The following is a 20976-nucleotide window of genomic DNA, read 5'->3' as shown; positions in this document are numbered from 1 at the left end:
AATGGACCCAGGAGTGTGGGTGATACTGCCATTACAATCCCTTTAATATCATTATTTTTTATTACTGGAAATCAGTGAGAGAAAAGTGTTTTGAATGTTTTGGCTCATGAAGTTCCTTAATTATAAGAATTTCTCAGTTTATACAAGTGTTATCTCTTTGAGAATTGTTCTTTTGATTCCTATCCATTTCAATCGCTAATCTTTCTATTCTTACTTATCTAGGCAAATTTTACCATTAATTTGAGAGCTTATTGGCAAGGCAAATGTGGAAATTTAAATATAATTTTATTACTTTACCCAGCTCTAATGCTTTTTAAATGTATTTTAGGGAAGAAATCCATTTTTTTTAGAACCGTCTATTTTAATTACCATCACAGATGGAAACAAGTTAACAAGTACTTCTTGCATTCAAGAAGAGGTGAGATTTAATTTTTTTCAAGTTTCATTTCAGTGTCAGAGAACATGCAGCTAATTCTGTGGGAGGCATGTATTTCTGGTTTAAAGTCAAATTTGGACAATTCTCCCATCTTGGTAATCCTGGAGAGATTGCTTAATTTTATTGTTCCATGAAAGAACCTTTTGACTCTTTCTTCATTTTTATATAGGTTGTTATGATGAACCTTTTCAAATTTTGCCTTATCAGCTTCATCTTCCTTTGAACTCTCCTCTGCCTGGAAGTGAACTAACCAAAGAACCTTTTCGTTGGGATCAAAGGTTATTTGCCCTGGTGTTGCGATTGCCTGGAGTGGCTTCTACTGAACCAGAGCAACTAGGGAGTGTGCCAACTGATGAATCGGCCATCACACAGATGTGTGAAGTCACAGGAGGTATTGGCTAAGTTTCATCTTTTTGAAAGAAAAATTGGGGGCAGCAGAGTATAGTCTCATTCAATGCCTTATCTAGCCTTCAAAATATTTTAAATTGCCAGGTGTGGTGGTGCACACTTGTAATCCCAGTACTTAGGAGGAAGACACAGGAAGATCTCACAGGTTTGAAGCCAGCCTCAGCTACTTAGTGAGGCTCTCAGCAACTTATATAAAATAGGTCTGGGAGTGTAGCCCAGAGTTCTAAGTAGAAAGCACCCGGGTTCCATCCCTATTACCACAATTTTTTTTTTAAATATACTGCTTAAGCTCATCAATGGTATTATATTTGCTGTCAGTGTGTTACAATTATTAGAAATTACGTTTTAGGATTTCAAATGTTCATATAATGAAATAGTATTTTCTTTAATCAGATTTGTGCTATTTGTTTTTCTCTCTGGTATAGGTCGCTCCTACTGTGTTAGAACACAAAGGATGTTGAATCAATGTTTAGAATCTCTAGTTCAAAAAGTTCAGAGTGGTGTAGTTATTAATTTTGAAAAAACGGGACCAGATCCACTTCTTCCTGGAGAAGGTATGGTAGATAACTTTGTTTTTTTTTTTCCAAACTTTAACATTTTGTACAGAAAAGTTTATCTGACATTCTTGAAATACTAAACAAGTGATAATTGAGACAGCCTTCATTATCCAAATACATTTGAGTGGTTACACACTTCCAACTTCTAGCATATATTAGTTATCTACATATGCGTCAGGTGACCAGATTCTAACAATTTTAATTTCATGTCAAAAGTCCCCAAGAAAATTGCTCATTTTCCAAGCCTATTTTATACTCGCTGGTCCCAGTGTTTTTGTTTGTTTGGTACGGGGGATTAAGCCCAGGGATGATTTACCTCTGAGCTACAACCCTAACCATTTTATTTTGATAGGTGGGGATACCCACCATTATATTCATGAAGATGGTGCTAGCCCTTTTATTTTGAAACAGGGTCTGTGTTAATTACTATATCACAGCAGAGTTTGTGAATGTTTATCTAGGAACTTAGAATTTTCCATAAGGTACTACCCTAATATATTCCTGGTCAGTTTTTTTTTTTATTTTTTATTGGTGCATTGTAGTCATACGTCTTTTTTTTTTATTTTTTTTTTTTACTTTTTTTTTTCATATTTATTTTTATTGGTGCACTGTATTCATTCATCATAGTGGGATACATACTTTTGTAGACATACATGCACACAATGCCCAGTCAGCCCCCACCCGATCCCCACCCCGTTCTCTCCCTATCCCCCCCTCCTATGCTTGGCTTAGTAGTTGACATCTAGTATTATAGCAATTGATCCAAAATTAAAAATGATAATCTCACATAACAGTTTCATTTGTCTGATACCAAGCTTTTGATGACTTAAAGATAACATTTCAATATTTCTTTTTGCTTTTTTTCTTACCAGAGAATATTTTTTTCTTTTTTTTAGGTGAAACTATCATATATTTATTTTTCAGAAAAAAATCTATCCTGATATGGAATATGGACTCTAGATACCCAAAACAATCTCGAAGCAAAAACAAAGCTAGAAGATGTATATTTTCTGATTTCAAACCATATAAAGCTACAATAATTGAAACAGTGTAGTACTGTTCTAAAGGCAGATATATAGACCATTGGAGTTAAATACAAGCCTAGAGCTAACTTCTTCCCTATATTGTCAAGTTATTTTTGACAAGGTTTCCACGAAGATTTGGTGGTGGGAATAATAATCTTTTAACTAAGTATTGTTGAAAAATAATAATTACATGGAAAAGAATAAAATTGGACCCTTACCTAATCCACATACAAGTATTAACTCAAACTAGATAAAAGACCTAAATATAAATCTTAAGACTATAAACTTTTAGGAGAAAATCTGGGTCATAAAACCTCACAACATTGAAATTGGCAGTGATTTCTTGGATATGATTTCAATGGCACAGGCAACAGAAGAATATACAAACTCCCTAAAAAATAAAAGAAAATATTGTATATCCAAAGACAATGTAAACAGAGTTAAAAGTTACTAATAGAATGGGATAAAATATTTCCAAATGCTATATCTGAAGGTATATTAATATTCCAACTAGAAATCCTAAAAATTAACAACAATAAAGGCAAACAATACAATTTAGAGATAGGTAAAAGACTAACATAAATAATGAATCTCCACAGATAACCAATCTTAGTTGTCTGTTGGATGGAAACTCTTGTTTCTCTGGTTCTGGTGAGTGTTACCTATTTCTTCTTTGTAGTTAATCTCTTTGAGTATTTTCTCTAGCGCTGGTTTTGAAGACATAAATTCCTTCAGTTTCTGTTTGTCATGGAAGCTTCTTATTTCTCCATCTAGTTTGATAGAAAGTTTTGCTGGATAGGAAATTTTTGGCTGGAAGTTGTTTTCTTTCAGAGTTTGGAATATGTTACTCCAAGCCCTTCTGGCTCTCATGACTTGGTTTGGGAAGTCTGGAGTGATTCTAATTGGTTTGCCTCTGAATGTCAGTTGGCCCTTTGTTTTTGTTGCCTTTAAGATTCTCTGCTTGGCTTCCACATTGGTCATTTTGACAATTATATGGCGTGGGGATCCTCTTCTCGGATCCTGTCTAAAGGGAGTTCTATAAGTTTCCTGGATCTGTGTATCAACCTCTTGCTCTATATTTGGAAAATTTTCTGCTATTACTTCCTTGAAGAGATTGTTGATCCCTTTGGTATCACTTTCTTTTCCCTCCTCTATTCCAATTATTCTTAGGTTAGCTCTCTTAAGATGGGCCCATATTTCTTCAATGTCAGATTCCTGCTGTTGGATATCTTTTTCTAGATTAGAAACTATGCCTTCATTTTTGGATTGCTCATCTTCTAAGAGCGAGATTCTGTTCTCCATGTGGTCTAATCGGTTGTTTGTGCTTTGAATTGAGGCCTTTACTTCATTAATTGCATCCTTTATCTCTTTTTGGCTCTCTCTGAGTTCTTTTCGAAGCACCTCTATTATTTCTACAGTTATTTTCCTGATTTGATCTTCTAGAAATCTCTGATTTTCTGTTTTATCAGGTTCTGATGTTGTGGGGTTGTGCACATTCATTACTTCAGTGTTATTCCTCTTTCCCATGATTTCGGAGGTTTGTGCCTTCTCTGGGTTCTTCCCTTGGGTCACTATGGCTTCACTTAAGGTGCTCTGGATCTCGAGTCTGTATTATCTCAGACCCTACTACTCCTTTACTGGGTTGTATCACAGAGTCTCCGACCCAGGGAGTTGATAGAGGCTGCTTTAAACTATGGGGGGTGCCAGGTTGCACGCTCTCTTATGGTGTGATATCTCTGCCACCACCACTCCCTCACTGGGTCAAGTCCCAGGAGGCACAATACTGGGATTTCTCCTCTGTGGCCCGCAATTTGACTCACTGTTCTTGAGTACGTAGATGTCGCTGTACTGGACTCGGTGAATTCACTGCTGCTGCCGCCGCCAGTGGCAATATGGCGCCTCTGCCACGCCCTCGGCCATGAGGCTGGCGTATTTTTTCTTCTCTGGTTTTGGTTTCCACTCTGAATCCCTGCAGCGTGTGCTGAGCTCAGCCACTGGGAGCTTTAAATGCTGTCTGCGCCGAAAGATCCCGCCTGGCTGTTCCGCATCGGCTCACCTCGGCTTGCTGTAGCCGTCCGCTGAGTTCGCCGCTGCCGCCGGCAGTATGGCGCTGCTGCCGCGTCCTCGGGCGCGTGTGTCTCCTCTGTGGCCCTGAGCTCTGTTCTCAATCCGCTTTCTCTCTGGAGCCTGGTGGTTTTTTTGTTTTTCTGGTGATGGTGTTTTCTGGCTATGAAAGGCGCTCTTTTTGTGGTAATGGAGATTGGTTGTTAGGGGGACTCTTAAGCCCCGCTCTTCTCGGTCGCCATCTTCCCGGAAGTCATCGTAGTCATACGTCTTAATGGGATAAAAGATGGTGGAGACATACATGCACACATCACCCAATTAGCCCTTACCCAATTCCCGCCCCATTCCCTCTCCCTCCCTCCTTCCCATGCTTGGCTTAGTGATTGACTTTGATATGTTTGTTTAAGTACATCATGTCCTTTAGAGAGTTTCCCTCTTCCTCCCCTCCGATCTCCTCAGTTAGGTCACCTTATTTGCTCATCTATAGTATCTCCTTCTTTGTCTAGAGTTCCACCTATAACCCATTTTCTCCCTAGCTTCCACATAATAGGGAAAGCATCCTATTTCTTATTTTTTGTGACTGACTAATCTCACTTAGCATAAGGTTCTCCAGTTCTATCCATTTCCCTGTAAATGATATAATTGTGTTTTTCTTTATGGCTGAGTAAAATTCCATTGTGTACATATTCCACAGTTTTGTAATCCATTCATTTGTTGCCTATGGCCATATCACCCTAAATGCACCTGATCTCGTCTGATCTCAGAAGCTAAGCAAGGTCAGGCCTGGTTAGTACTTGGATGGGAGATATATAAAGCTTTTTCTCTTCAAATGGGATTTTACAGAAAGTTTGACACCTAGAAATACATAAAATCAGGGCTACTTTTGCATAAGGGACATTAACCATAGTTAATATAGATGTTTTGTGAAAGTATATAACCACTTGAATGCATATGGATTTCAAAGGGCTCATAAAACTAAATCTTACCATATAATGCATTGCAGGACATTCTTAGTTTATTTTAGGTTATTACTTTTCCTTATTCATGTATTTCACACACATGCATAAGATACTTGTCATTCACACACATTTTACCATGGTACTTGTCTAATCTACTCCATACATTTTAATTGCCTTGGCTAAGATCAAAAGGGTCAGGTGCACAGGGCCTAAAGGGACACATTTCTCTCTGAAGCAATGGATCCTGTGGTTTCTGATTTCCTTTTATTTCCTTGCATTCCTGGATCCCTTTGAGAAGGTGTTGGAAAAATAGAGTTCTTTCTCAAGAAAAATAGACATAGATCACAAGGAAAATTTTATGTATAATTTTAGTATTTTTCCTGGACACCTAAATTAAGAACACTCATTATATAATAAGAGGGAGGCCTTACAGCCTATTTTAAATTAATCACATTGGGAAGGCATGTTATATAACTAGAAATTGCTGCCCAGTCTATAAATTTGTGTTTATTACCTTAAAGTTATCTGCAAACTTCCATGTGGAAATCTTGGTGTGAGTTGCTGTTAGGTAAGTAGCTCACATTTCCTTTCTAGCTCCAGTTCTACTTTGTCCAGAGTTCTAAATCTTTCAGATTCCGATGAAAATGGTAGACCCTATCCTCAGGAAAATGTACATACCCAGAATTGCAAGCTCAAATTTAGAGGGGTTCTCCAGAACCATTACACGTTCTCCCTAGAGCCCAATGGACCCCAGTAAGTCTCCTGGTATAAAAGTATTTACTTATTAAAATAATGCTAAAATTAAAAAATTAAATGGCCTGTAATTTAAGGAAAATGAGATTTGAGTCATTAAACGTCTATTTTACAAATATCATTTAGATTAACAAATTATGACATTGAATGTCATGTCATTCTGCCTGTTTGCAGGGGACAAATGAAATAGGCAGGTTTAAACAATTAAAATGCATTCAGCATTACACAATTCTTAATTTCCGTGGAATTTTAATGATGAGTGGGGAAACCATAGTGAATTAAACCACAATAACCTTGGTATATTTGCTTTATGTTCCCCACCGCACCAACTACACATATAAGGTTATATCATCAACATTCCTTCTACTTTCAAATGGATTTGGATAGTTCTTTTTTGCCTTTGTGTGTGTGTTTTTTTTTTTTTTTTGCGGGTCTGGGGATGGAACCCAGGGGCATTCAACCTCCGAGCTACACCCCCTGCCCTATTTTTTATTCTTTATTTTGAAACCAGGTCTCACTGAGTTGCAGAGGGCCTCACTAAGTAGCCGAGGCTGTCCGCGAACCGTGATCCTCCGGTCTCAGCCTCCCAAATGCTGGGATTACAAGCGTGCGCCACCACACCCGGCGCCTTTGTGGTTATTGGTTCTAACTATTCAGTATAGAATACCTTTTCATGTAAATGGAATTTGTTAGCTATTTTGTCAGATTTCAGAAGTATTAAGACTGTATTGTGGAAAAATTGATTTTATTTACCCAATTTGGTCATTGTATTCTCGAAAAATAACTAGGGTATTGGTGTGTTTATATATCTGAGTCTCATGAAACTTAAATTTTCCACATAATTAAATATTTTCATAGTAGGGTTGTTGAATTAGAAAAGGTAGATAGAAATCCTAGTAGCATCATTTTTTCTTCTTTCAGTGCTTTCAGTGTTCTTTTTTTTTTTTTTTGGTGGTACTGGGGGTGGAACCAAGGTGCTTTCTACTTCCGGGCTATATACTCCGAGATCTTTTTTTAAGATTTTATTTGGAAACAGGGTCTCACAAAGTTGCTGAGAGCCTCACTAAGTAGCTGAGACTGGCTTCGAACCTGTGCAATCCTCCTGTCTCAGCCTCCCAAGTGCTGGGATTACAAGCGTGGTATTACGCCCGATGAATTTCTCTTTTTTAATTTGCTTTGTATTTTGTTTTTAGCTGGAAATTTTGTGTGAGAAGATCAGCAGCTGTAAAAGAAATTCATGCCTTAATCTATCTTTTGTTTAATTTTCAGATGGACATATGGATTCATGTAGGCCAAGCAATTCATTTATTGCTCAACCATGGCATAGTTGTCACAAACTCATTTATGTACGACCTAACTCTAAAACTGGTGTTCCTGTTGGACATTGGCCAATTCCAGAATCTTTTTGGCCAGATCAGAATTTACCTTCACTAGTGAGTATTATAAATAAAAAAGGAAACTGTTATTCTGGATTTTTAATTTGCTGATTACAGTGAACCTCTTATAGTATCTTGGAAGCTTTTTTTGTTGTTGTTGGTACTGGGGATGGAACCCTTCTACCTCCGGGCTACACTCCCAGACCTATTTTTATTTTACTTGGAAACAGGGTCTCTTAAGCCAGCAAGGCTGGCTTCAAACCTGCGCGATCCTCCTGTCTTCGCCTCCCAAGCCCGGGTGTGCACCACCACACCCGGCGATATTGGAGGCTTTTAAGTTGTGCCCCAGGCATGTGGATTTTCCCTTCTTTGACTTCTATCACTGGAAGTCTAACCTATGCCTCAAAGCAAAGAAGGAGACCTTTTTAAATTTTCTGGCACTTTTCTTTCTTTCAGTTGCCTTTACTACTTAAACTGCCTTCTTTGGATATTAAAGCTTTATTATATTTTTTGTTTGTTTTTGGTGCTGGGGATTGAACTCAGGGGCATTCCACCTCTGAGCTACACATCCAGCCCTGTTTATTTTTTGTTTTGTAACAATATCTCACAAGGTTACTTTATCCTACAGATCATAATGTCTTCTTAAAAGTAAAAAATCGAATGCTCTCCCTAATATGTGGAAGCTAGGGAGAAAATGGGTAGGATGAACTCTTGACAAAGAAGGAGAAACCACAGATGAGCAAAAGAGTCATGGAAGGAGGAATAGGGAAATTCCCTAATGTACATGATGTACTTTCACAAACATATCAAAGTCAATCATTAAGTCAAACATGAGAAGGAGGGAGGGGGAAGGGAATGGAGTGGGAAATGGGAGGGCTGAGTGATGTGTGCATGTATGCCTCTACCATCTTGTACCCCATTAAGATGTATGACTATAATACACCAATAAAATAAATATACAATACATAAAAAAGAAAAAAAAGAAAAGAAAAACATATTTGAAGCATGTTTTGCTTTACTGAGATTCTAGTTATGAGTATTGTAATTTGCCTTTCATCTTACCAATGCTAAGTAGATGGTAGAGATAAAGAATTGAGTCTCAACTGGTTGTGGTGATACACACCTTTAATCCCAGTACTTGGGAGGCTGAGATAATAAGATTGTAGGTTTGAGGACAGCCTCAGGAACCTAGGCACTCTCAGCAACCAAATGAGAACCCATTTCAAATTTTTAAAAAAGCCCAGCGTGGTGGCGCACGCTTGTAATCCCTGTACTTGGGAGGCGGAGACAGGAGGATCGCACAGGTTCAAATCCAGCCGCACTGGCTTAATAGACCCTGTTTCCAAATAAAAAAGTATAAATAAAATAGGTGTCTGGGAGTGTAGCCTGGAGGTAGAAGGGCTTCCAGGAACCCCAGTACCACCAAAAATATTTTAAATAGGTTTTGTGGTGTTTCTCAGAGGTACAATGCCCCTGGGCTTAATCTCTAGTACAAAAAAAAAAGAATTTGAGTTACCACCATTTGTAGAGGCCATTGGTGATTTCTACAGATCTAGTGACTGTTTCTCAAAGCATTAGTCTGTATCTCAGTTATGAATTTAACAAAATATGAAATGGCTTGAAAAATTGTCAGAATTGTAGACTTGCTTGCTAACTGTTCATGTTTTCTTCTGTTTCTTAAAGCCTCCACGAACATCTCATCCTGTTGTGAGATTCTCCTGTGTAGACTGTGAGCCAATGGTTATAGACAAACTGCCCTTTGACAAGTATGAACTTGAACCTTCTCCTTTAACTCAGTACATTTTGGAACGAAAGGCTCCCCATACTTGCTGGCAGGTACTTATTTTTACCTATTAGCCAAATGTCTCTAACCACCCTGGGATATGGGAATTATTTTAAGTTTCAAAGATTAATCTAAAAATATTAACGGAGACTTTTTTACCCATATGTTATTAAATAAGCAATAGCACCAAGCAAATAACTTTGATATGAATCACTAGCCTCCTGTACATGCCATTCAAGGCAGTGGAATCTTATGAAACCTATATATTTGAGAAGTTGGGGGACTCCACTGAACCCTATCTGTAGACTCCAGGTTAGGAATCCCTAACCTAAAGGATATAATTTTACTAAAGTATGGTTTCTGTATCTAAAGGAAGGTTCTCAGTTTTTAGTTTGAACTCAGAATATGGGGAGTACAGAATATTCAGGGCAAAAAATCATAAGTTCTAAAATGAACTTCTGTGTTAGTATAATATAATAAAACTCTTCTTCCTATAGTACAAACCACTGTATTGGGATTTTACTGGACATAGCAATCACAGACGTTTTTTTCTGCAGAACTAGGAATAGAAGCCAGGGGCATTCTACATCCAAGCTACACCCCAGCCCTATTTTTTATTATTTATTTTGAAACAGGATCTCACTAAATTTCACAGGGCCTCACTAAGTAGCTGAGGCTGGCCACGAACCTGCAATCCACCTGTCTCAGCTTCACAGGTGCTAGGATTACAAGTGTGTGCCACCATGCCTGGCTAGCAATCACAGTCTTTTTATTTGGCTACATTAAAAAGTCTTACACTGAGCTGGGCTGGACGTGGTGGTGCAAGCTTATAATCCCAGTACTTGGGAGGCTGAGACAGGTGAATCTCAGGCTCTCAGCCAACTTCAGCTACTTAGTGAGGCCCTCCACATCTTAGTGAGACCCTGTTTCAAAATAAAGAATAAAAAATAGGGATGGGGGTGTAGCTTAGAGGTAGAATTCCTCCAAGTTTGATCCAGTTCCACACACAAAAAGTCCTGCACTGTAAAAGATAAAATTAATTTTAGTCCTAAGCTACAGTACCATATAGCAATCAGTAAGTTTTCAGTTCCATTGATACAAGGAAAACTTTCCAATTTCCATCTATTTCACCTGAAAATGTGATATTATTATCAGTAGTTATCTGTAAATTAATTGTTTTATACCAAGATTCTTAAACCACTTAAAAGGGAGAAGAGGCTTGAAGTAAAAATGTGAAAGGGCAAAAAACAGAACAATCTCAAAAACATAATATTGAGCAAAATCAGGCAGACAGAAAAGATTACATATTGTATAACTTCACTTTATACATATTCAAAGAGAGGTAAACTATTTAACTCTGAAGTCAAGATGGTGGTTTCTACTGGGGATTGTAAGGTAGTAACCAGAAGCATCCTCCTATCCTTTTCTAGTTGTGTTTGATTTCTTAACCTGGGTGCTATTTCCACATGTACATCCTTTGTCAACATGACTTGAGCCATGTATTTATAGTTTACTCAAAATGTTAGAAATTTAGAAATATGGGTAATAAAATGCTAACTTAAAATAGAGATAAGCCAGGCATGGTGGCACATGCCTATAATCCTAGTGCTTAGGAGGCTGAAACAGGAGGATTTCAAGTTCAAGGCCAGCCTCAGCAACTTAGTGAGGCCTAAAGCAACTTAGACCCTGTTTCAAAATAAAATATTAAACAGGGCTGGGGTGTAGCACACAGGTAGAATGCCCCTGTCGTCCATATTCAGTTCCCAATAAACATACACTCTCTCACACACACACACACACACACAATAGGGATATTAGAATGCTTACTTAAAGATATGGATAATATGCCAACAAACCCCAATGTGAGGTTTGAATTCATAGCTTGAAAAACATTTTGCAACTAAAGCAAATAAATTTTAAATTAAACTTTTTTCCTCAAATAAAATCTCTTCTACTTCGCACATTCTTTGTAAACCTTCTCCAAAGAAAGTTAAGAAATCTGATCTTCACTCATGCATAAATCTTCAAATATGCCATAGTCCTTTGGTCTAGCCTTATGTTACTTTGCTTTAGCACTTAGTTCATGTGATGAACTAGTGGGAGTGAAAAAGAATAAAATGAACTAGGAGCCATAATGGAAATTTGGCCAAGCCACAATGGAGACTAGATCCTAACACTATCTCTTCCATCAATTAATGTGGCTTTGTACTAGATGCTTACCTTCTCTGGTTTAAATAGTTCTTAAAGATCTTTTACCCCCTGCCCCCAAATCCATGAATTTGTGAGTAGAAGAAATTTAGAAAGATTCAACGGGTATATATGAAAGAAGGAAAGAAGGGAGAAAGGAAGAAAGATGGGAGAGGACGGAAAAAAAAAAAAAAACAGTGCTTTCCCATACATGGGAATCATAGGTCTGACCCTTAACTGCTGTGTGTGTGTGTTTGTGTGTGTATTATTTTATGATAAATTTTCCCCTCTCCTAATGTTTATATTTAGGATGTTAATTTCAGCATGTTTAATTATAGTTATCTGTTTATGTTAAGATTCAAATTAAAACACAAAATCTAGTAGAATCCTGTTTTTAGCACAATTTATATTTTGTGCAGTCATAAATTACTCAGTACATAGTTATTATTAGCAAGAATTTACTGAACTAGTAGGTGATACTGCTGGTAGGAAGAACTAACAAGGTAAATAGATGCTGGTAAATATCTGGGCTTGTTTTTGACTTAGATGATTCTACCAAAAGGAAAAGTAGAGGCCTAGGTTTATGAAAGTATATAGTGAGGTCCTAATCTGGAGCTAAGAGTCAGAATATGGAACCCAGAGAAAACATGTAAGCTAGAGGACTCTGGCACAGTACATTAAGTGTACAGGAGATGACCATATAATATATACCAGGTTAGGAATATCAATAAAGAATAAAAAGATAGTTATACTGAATAAGGTTAGTGTTTTAATTGTTTGTAGGAATAGTGTACACTACAAGAAAAAAATACATTCCAAATTGAATCAAAACATCTCCTTGCTGCCTCAAAATAAATTGCAATAATGACTCTGATAATAGAATACTCAGTAAATATTTATTGAGAGAAAATGAATAAATGGATAAGTGATTAGAACAGTCAAAATGGAAATGGAGCAAGACTTAATGGTAGCGCACATGAGAACTGTTTTCAATCTTTTAAATGGGCTTTCATTTTGTAATTGTGTGCATGAGACCATGTTCGATTTTCCTAAATCTGTACCCTGATATCTACTCATTCAAGAAGTTAATATGTTTTAATGTATGTTTTCACTTAATGGTATTATGTCCTTACTTTCCATTATTCTAACCAAATAAATATTTGCATATGGTTCATGTGTCCCGATTTCTGAATGGTTATTTCATAATATTGTTCTATTTCTTTTTTATTATTTTATTTTTATTTTTTATTAATTTTTAAAATTAAAAAAATGTTTATTGGTGCATTGTAGTCATACATCTTATGGAGTAGAAGATAATAGAGCATACATGCACATATCACCCAATTAACCATTACTCAATTCCCACCCCATTCCCTTCCCCCTCCATCCTTCTCATATTTGGCTTAATGGTTAACTTTGATATGTTTGTTAATGTACATTAAGGAATTTCTTTCTTCCCTCCTCTCATCCCCCTGAGTTAGATTACCTTATCTGTTCATCTATAGTTTCTCCTTCTTCATGTAGAGTTCCTCCTGTGACCCATTTTCTCCCTAGCTTCCACATATTAGGGAGAGCATCCTATTATTTTTTGTGACTGACTAATCTCACTTAGCATAATGTTCTCCATTTCCATCCACTTTCCTGTAAATGATGTGATTTTGTTCTTCATTATGGCTGGATAAAATTCCATTGGGTACATATCACATAGTGTTGTAATCCATTCATCTGTTGATGGACATCTTAGCTATTCCCATAGTTTGGCAATGGTGAATTGTGCAACTATGAACATAGATATGCAAGCATTAGTTTGATTGTTTGATTTCCATTCTTTTGGGTAGATACCCAGAAGTGGTATTGCTGGATCATGTAGTAAGTTCATTCCCATTCTTCTGAGGATCCTCTACACTGTTTTCCAAAGTGGTTGCACTAATTTGCAATCCCACCACCAAATATATTAGTGTTCCCACTTCTCCATTTCCTTGCAAGGATTTGTTATTGTTTGTGTTTTGATTGATTTCCATTCTAGTTGGAGTTAGGTGAAATCTCAGGGTACTTTTGATTTGCATCTCTTTGCTTGCTAATGATGTTGAACATTTTTATACATTTATTGGTCGTTTGAATTTCTTCTTTTGTGAAGTATCTATTTAGTTCATTTGCCGATTTTTTTGATTGGGTTATTTGTTTTCTTAGTGCTGAGTATCTTGAGTTTTCTGTATATTCTAGATATTAGTCCTCTATCAGAGAAGTAAGTGGCAAATTTTTTCTCTCATTCTGGTCTGGAAGTGTATCCCAGAGGTAGAAGGCCCCTGGTTTCCATCCCCAGTACCACCAAAACACACACACACACACACACACACACACACACACACACACACACACATATTCTGATTTGTCCTTCTGGTGATATCTGCACTTTTGTGTTTTCAGGATCTGTTATTGTGGGGTTGTGGGAACTCATTGCTTCCTTTTTATTTTTCCCTCTCATGATTTCAGAAGTTTGTATATGTTGGTTTTGAGAGATTTCTCTCAGTCTGTAGGTGTTGGCTGGTATATACAAGGGCAAGTTGTGTTGTATTCAATGGTGAAGGTTGAATGAGGAGGTAAGTGAAGTTGTAAAAGCAAGAATAGAATAAACCCACAGGTGGGATCAAATAGAATGAGAGTATGTGTTTGGTAAGTTAGTATATAGTAGAGATTAGAAATAGTGAATATGTAGTAGTATTCTAGTAACAAATGTAGAGCGTTTAGTATAGTCATATGAAGTGGATTTAATACAAGACAAAGAAGAGAATAAAAGAAATGGGATGGAGAGAAGAGAATAGGTATGTACAATGAAAGAGGCTTAGGAAAGTGGTGGAGAAGAGAGCAAACAATCACACACAGAATAAAAGAAAAAACAGAACAGTACAACAACAAAATAATGCAACCCTACTAATATTTGAACAGTCAGCAGACCTTGCCTCTGCAGTCTCAGATTTTGAGTGCCACTGGCACTTTTCCTGCTGCAAGCCTGGTTCTCTGAGTCTTTCTCAGTTTATGCAGATGGCCAGTATCAATGGGGCTGGATCTAGTGTTTAGAGTAGTTTGCCCTCCATGCTTTCCACTGATGCAGAGCCTGAATCTCTCAGATCCTCTGCTATGTCCAACAGCAGATACTACCCCCACCTTCTCCAAATTGAACTGCAAAGTCTGAGACCCAGTGAGTTTATAGCAGCTGGCGAGTCCCTGTGGACACAGCACCGTGCGTTTTCCCATGGAGAGGCGTCTTCACTTATAGCATTATTGAGCATCGCTCTGGATCTCTGGAGGGTATGGTGAGCTTCATCACCACTACTGCATATTGTAGCTGGTGTGTGTGTGCAGAAGGAACTAAAGACTTACAGTTCTGATGAGCTGCAGCCACTTACTTTGTTTCAAGTTGTTGATTTTTTCTTGTGAGTCTCTGGCTGTTGGGTGTGGTGAGGCAAGTTGGTGCAATAGCAGCAACCATTGGAGCCATTGGAGGCAGGCAGGATACTCTTCTGCTCTCTGATCAGCCTTCTCACTTTTTTCCTGCTGCCTTTCACTTATTGTGCTCTTTTTAATTTATGATGTTTTCTTTCTTTTGTCAGAATGCTCTTTTTACAGCAATGGAGACTCAATGTCAGCAGGACTGATATGTGCTGCTTTTCTTGGTCACCATCTTCCCAGAAGTCCCATTTTATTTCTTAATGTAATATATGGAAAAATTGCAATCTGATCATTCATTTAGTATCATATATTTTGACATAACCACAGGCTAAAAGTACCAATTTTATTTTAAAATTGCAATAAAATTTACCACAGTTGTTTCTATGGAATGTTGCTGTGGTTTTGGCATTTCATTAAATCATTATTGGCATAACTATATATTACTTCATCTTCTTTTCAGGTATTTGTTACCAGTAGTGCAAAATACAATGAACTTGGGTATCCATTTGGTTATTTAAAAGCTAGTACAACTTTAACTTGTGTAAACCTCTTTGTGATGCCTTACAACTACCCAGTTTTACTTCCTCTTTTAGGTAAGTAAAATATGTGCCATTAATCGTCTCTAAAATCCAACACAAACAAAATGTAGACAATGAATTAAGCAACCAAAGAATAAGTGATACCAGAAAAGATGAAAATATAGAACTGACTTGAAAGCATAAAATTTGCATATTTTCCACTTTACTTTGCTTTTTATTGTTTATACAGCTCACCAAAGAGGCACTTAACTTCTGGTGTGTGATTCTTATGATGTTCTTTATCTTGCAAGCTCCAGTGAGCACCCCTTTTTCATTTCTGAAGTTCACCTGGCCCTTTGTGTAGATTTGTTTGGGCTAAAAACATAAGGGTTTTATTGGGGTTAACTTTCCTTCCAGTAATTGAAAGATTTTCTTTAGAAAACAGGACTTCATGGACTGGGGATGTAGCTCAGTGGTGGAAAGCTTTCTTTAGCATATGGGAAATCCTGGGTTCAATCCCAATACTGCAAAAGAAAGAAAAAAGTAAAGGAGAGAAGGAGAGAAGAAGAAAGGAAGTAAATAGAGTTTCCATATGGGCTTGTGTTCCTTTCATCTCAGAATGTGTGTGTGTGTGTGTGTGTGTGTGTGTGTGTGTGTGTGTGCGCGCGCGTTGCTAGGGATTGATCGTCGGGAATTCTGCCTCTAGAGCTACACCCTCAGCCTTATTTCATTTTTTATATTGAAACAAGGTCTTCTCAATAAGTTTTTGAGGGCATCACTATGTTTTTGAGACTGGCCTTGACCCTGCAATCCTATCTCAGCCTTCTAAGTACTGGGATTACAGGTATGTGCCACCACACCCAGCTCTCCTCAGAGTGTTAAATGCTCTACAGACATCTTATTAGGCAGGGCAGCCAGTTAAGTCAATAGGCTCAAGAATCAAGTCTGTAGTAACTGTGATTGTAGGAGCTTTGTTTTCATGGAAAAATTCTAAAAGGAAAAATTCAAGCAAATGTTCGTCAGATAATATTGAAAATGTGTATGGGGATTCTTTTCTCATTTGAAAAGCCGTATATATTTGGCATGCTAAAGTACTGTGTGGTGTCTATCTGGTTGTCAAGTTGTGAAAGATTGTATTTAATGGAATTTTTAAAGCTTTGTGAAAAAATTATGAAATTGCCCTACCATGGATCACATCTTTTCTAAGTTTGATCATAGTAAGACTTTTAGTGCTAAAAATATTACATGTTTTGAACACTGGAAAGAATACATTTATTTATTTATTTATTTATTTATTTATTTATTTTGGTGGTACTAGGGGTGAATCCCAGGGATTTTTCTATCTCTCGGCTATACTCTCAGACCTATTTTATACTTTATTTGGAAACAGGGTCTCACTAAGTTGCTGAGAGCCTCACTAAGGAGCTGAGGCTGGCTTTGAACCTGTGTGATCCTCCTGTCTCAGTCTCCCAACCGCTAGGATTACAAGCTTGCGCCACCACAGCCAGCTGGAAAGAATACTTTTAAATGTTCAAAATTAGAAAGTTTAAGAATAGGTTATTATAAATATAATTAGCATAATCTTTCTATAGTTTGATCCTTTATTTCATAATTTAGTCTGAAAGTATATTATTTCTAAGAATTGTTAATAATATAAAATATGTTGTCTTAGAGATTAATAAGACTGCCAATAGAAAAGTCTACATTCTCTGTATACTCTGATTGTTTTCTTAAATATGGCTTTATGACCTCAGATTCCACAACTATAAAGAGATTAGACGAGGTAATCTTCACTTGGACTGTTAATAGTATTTTTTTATTTTATTTTATTGGTGTGTTACTGGACAAGGAATCCAAGAACATTCTGAGCTACATCTCCAGTACTATTTTATTATTTATGTATGTATTTATGTATGTATGTATTTATTATGTTTTTATTGGTGCATTGTAGTCATACATCTTAGGCATACCTGCCTAAGGTATTTCACTCCATTTCCTCCCCTACCCCTTTTTCTCAGGTTTGGTTTAGTGATTGACATTTTTATGCTTGCGAATGTACATCATGTACATTAGGGAATTTTCCTCTTCCTTTTCCCATCCCCCTCAGTGAGGTAGCCTTATTTGCTATTTAGCTATAACTTGCTATAGTTTCTCCTTCTTTGTCAAGTGTTTTTATTTTTTAAACAGGGTTTCACTAAGTTACTGAGGGTCTCGCTAATTTACCGATGCTGTTCTTGAACTTGCAATCCTCCTGTCTCTCTTGTGGCCCTTTTGTAGTTGTACCTCACTCCCTTCTGTGCCCATCTCTCCTTAACCACTGACAACTACTTATCTGTTCTGCATTTCTGTGGTTTTTTTCTTTTTTGATTTCTTAAATATTTTACTGGCTGTAACATTATGTAAAACAAAATATATCATATATTATAAAATTATAACAAAATTATATTCAAATACAATTATATATTTTATATGACATATATTTATTATTATATAAAATAAATGTGCTTATTTTATTTATTTTTTATTTATAATATCCGAAGTGTTACATAAATGAAATCAGTTAGCATGAGCCTTTTAGAAGTGACTTTTTTCACTCAGCATAATTTTTTTGGTATTCAAGTAGGTTGTTGCATGTACTGAGGGTTTCCTTTAAAATGCTGAGTAATAAACCCTATTATGAAGCTGAGTGTGGTGGCACACACCTCTAATCTCAGTACTTGGGAGGCTGAGGCAGGAGGATCACAGGTTTGTGGCTAGCCTCAGCTACTTAGTGAGGCCCTCTACAACTTAGTGGGACTATGTCTCAAATAAAGAATAAAATAGGGTTGGGGGTGTAGCTCAGAGGCAGAATGACCCTGGGTTCCATCCCTAGTAACACAATTTGCATAGCCATTCACCTATTAAAGTATATTTGAGCTGTCAATACATTTTGGCTTTGTGAATAAAGTTAACAATAAACATGTACATATTTTTGGGTATACGTAGTCTTCAATTCTCATTTTCTTTCATAATTAGTCAGGAGTGCAATTACTGGATTTTTTAGTAGTTTCATGTGTATTTATTTAAGAAACAATTCAAGCCAGGAATGGTGGTGCATGCCTGTGATACCAGTACTTGGAAAGTTGAGACAGGAGGATCTCAGATTCAAGGCCAGCCTCAGCAACATAGCAAGACCCTATTTCAGAAAAAAAAAAAAAAATATATATATATATATATGTGTGTGTGTGTGTGTGTGTGTGTGTGTGTGTGTGTGTGTGTATGGCTAGGGGTGTGTCTTGGAAGTAGAATGCCACTGGGTTTAATCCCCAGTACCACACATACGCATAAACATACACATACACATACACACACAGGTTATGTTTCTCTGGGAAGCTCTACCATTTTACGTTCACATCATCGATATATGAGTTTTGGCAGTTTTTTCTGCATCTTCACCACCCATTGGAGTATTAGGTTTTTTAAGTTATTTATGTTTGTTTTTTAAAGCCATTCTGATAGGCATATAGTGACATAAGATTCTGATTTTAGTTTGCATTTTCCTAATGGCTATTAAATTGACCATCCTTCCGATGTGTTCTGTGCCATCTATAGATCCTCTTTCTTTTTTTTTCTTTTTTTTTTCAGTACTGGGGATGGAACCCAGGGGCATTGTACCTCCAAGCTACACCTCCAGCCTTATTTTTCTTTTAGTCATTTTGATTTTGAAACAGGGTCTCACTGAGTTACAAAGGGCCTTGTTAAGTAGCTGAGGCTGTTGATGAACTGCAGTCTTCTGGTCTCAGGCTCTGGAATGCTGGGATTACAAGCATGCATCATCATGCCTGGCTTCCTTATACTTTTGTATATCCTCTTTGATGAACTGACTTGTGCCTATGTTCTAGTTTTATTATTTGCTGTTATTTCTGAATTTGTAGAGATCTTTTTGTATTATAGATACCAGTCTTCTGTAAGATTTGTGGCTTGTGAATATTTATTTGGATCTTTAATTTATTTCATCAGTGTTGAGTGGTCTTCCACACACAAGTACTGTGCATGTTTTGTTAGGTTTGTATCTAAGTATTTTCCCCATTGAGTGATTAGGAATGATATTGTATTTTTAGTGTTGATCACACCTGATCACACCTACTGGAATGAAGTATAATCACTTTTAATGTTTATATTGTGTCCTATAACCTCCTTTAACTCACTTATCATGTCTAGGATTGTTTTGTAGATTTCTTGGATTTTCTATGTAGACACTCATATTACCTACAAATAGAAACATTTTTACTACTTTTTAATTTATATGCTATGTATTTTTATTGTTGTCATATTGTACAACAGAGGACTTACAATATAATACTGAATGACAATCTTATGGGGGAAAGCATTCATTTTTTTCACTGTTAAGTAGAATTTTTTTTCTTTTAAATTTTTTATTGGTGCATTATATTCAAACATCATATTGGGGTAAAAAACTTGTGTGTACAAACATGTACTCATCGCTGATTTAACCCCTACCCAATTCCCACCCCATTCCCTCCCCATCCCTCACTCCCTTGCTTGGCTTAGTGATTGACTTCGATATGTTTAAGTATATTGTGTGTTTTAGAGATTTTCCTCTTCCCCCTCCTTTCTCCTCCTTTAGGTTGTCTTCTTTGCTCCTCTATAAGGTTTCCTCTTTCAAGAGTTCCTCCTATGACCCATTTCTCCCTAACTCTCACATATTAGGGAAAGCATCTGATTTCTTATTTTTTGTGACTGACTAATCTCACTTGGCATAATGTCCTCCAGTTCCATCCGTTTGCCAGAAAATGATGTAATTGAGTTTTTTTTTGGTGGCTGAGTAAAATTCCATTGTGTACATATCCCACAGTTTTGTAACCCATTCATCTGTTGATGGACATCTCAGCTGGTTCCATAGTTTGGCTATGGTGAATTGTGCAGCTATGAACATAGATACACATGCATTAGTTTGGTAGTTTGGTTTCTTTTTTCTTTTGGGTAGATACCCAACAGTGGTATTGATGGATCAAATGGTAGATTTGCTCCCATTCTTCTGAGGATTCTCCATACTGTTTTCCAAAGTGGTTGCACTAATTTGCAATCCCACGAGGACTTCCGGGAAGATGGTGACTGAGAAAAGCGGGGCTTAAGAGCCCCACTAACAACTAATCTCCATTACCACAAAATCAGCGCCTTTCATAGCAAGAAAACACCATTACCAGAGAAACAAAAATATCACCAGGCTCCAGAGAGAAAGCGGACTGAGAACAGACCTCAGAGCCACAGAGGAGATACACTGGCCTCACGCCCGAGGACACGGCAGCAGCGCCATACTGCTGGCGGCAGCGGCGACTTCACCCGACGGCTATAGCAAGCCGAGGTGAGACGCTGCGGAACAGCCAGGCGGGATTTTTCGCCGCAGGTAAAATCTAAAGCTCCCAGTGGCTGAGCTCAGCACACGCCGCAGGGATTCAG

General features: G+C 37.2%; 1 protein-coding gene across 4 annotated transcripts in view; it reads left to right on the top strand.

Moving 5' to 3' along the window:
- Positions 1 to 20976, top strand: part of LOC308279160 (integrator complex subunit 6-like) — a gene marked incomplete at both ends in the record, with an annotated part of 68567 nt that overhangs the window by 21591 nt on the left and 26000 nt on the right. For all 4 annotated transcript variants that reach the window (XM_080719148.1, XM_080719149.1, XM_080719147.1 and 1 more), the window contains 6 exons: positions 329 to 418; positions 644 to 827; positions 1270 to 1398; positions 7472 to 7635; positions 9262 to 9414; positions 15459 to 15591. In XM_080719148.1, coding sequence (XP_080575274.1) covers positions 329 to 418; positions 644 to 827; positions 1270 to 1398; positions 7472 to 7635; positions 9262 to 9414; positions 15459 to 15591 — 853 coding nt within the window. The remainder of the gene's footprint in view (positions 1 to 328; positions 419 to 643; positions 828 to 1269; positions 1399 to 7471; positions 7636 to 9261; positions 9415 to 15458; positions 15592 to 20976) is intronic.

Source organism: Muscardinus avellanarius (assembly GCF_963383645.1).
Source record: "Muscardinus avellanarius genome assembly, chromosome: X".
NCBI lineage: Eukaryota > Metazoa > Chordata > Mammalia > Rodentia > Gliridae > Muscardinus > Muscardinus avellanarius.
The sequence above is the reverse complement of the archived record's forward strand: the minus strand, read 5'-3'. Positions and strand labels throughout refer to the sequence as shown.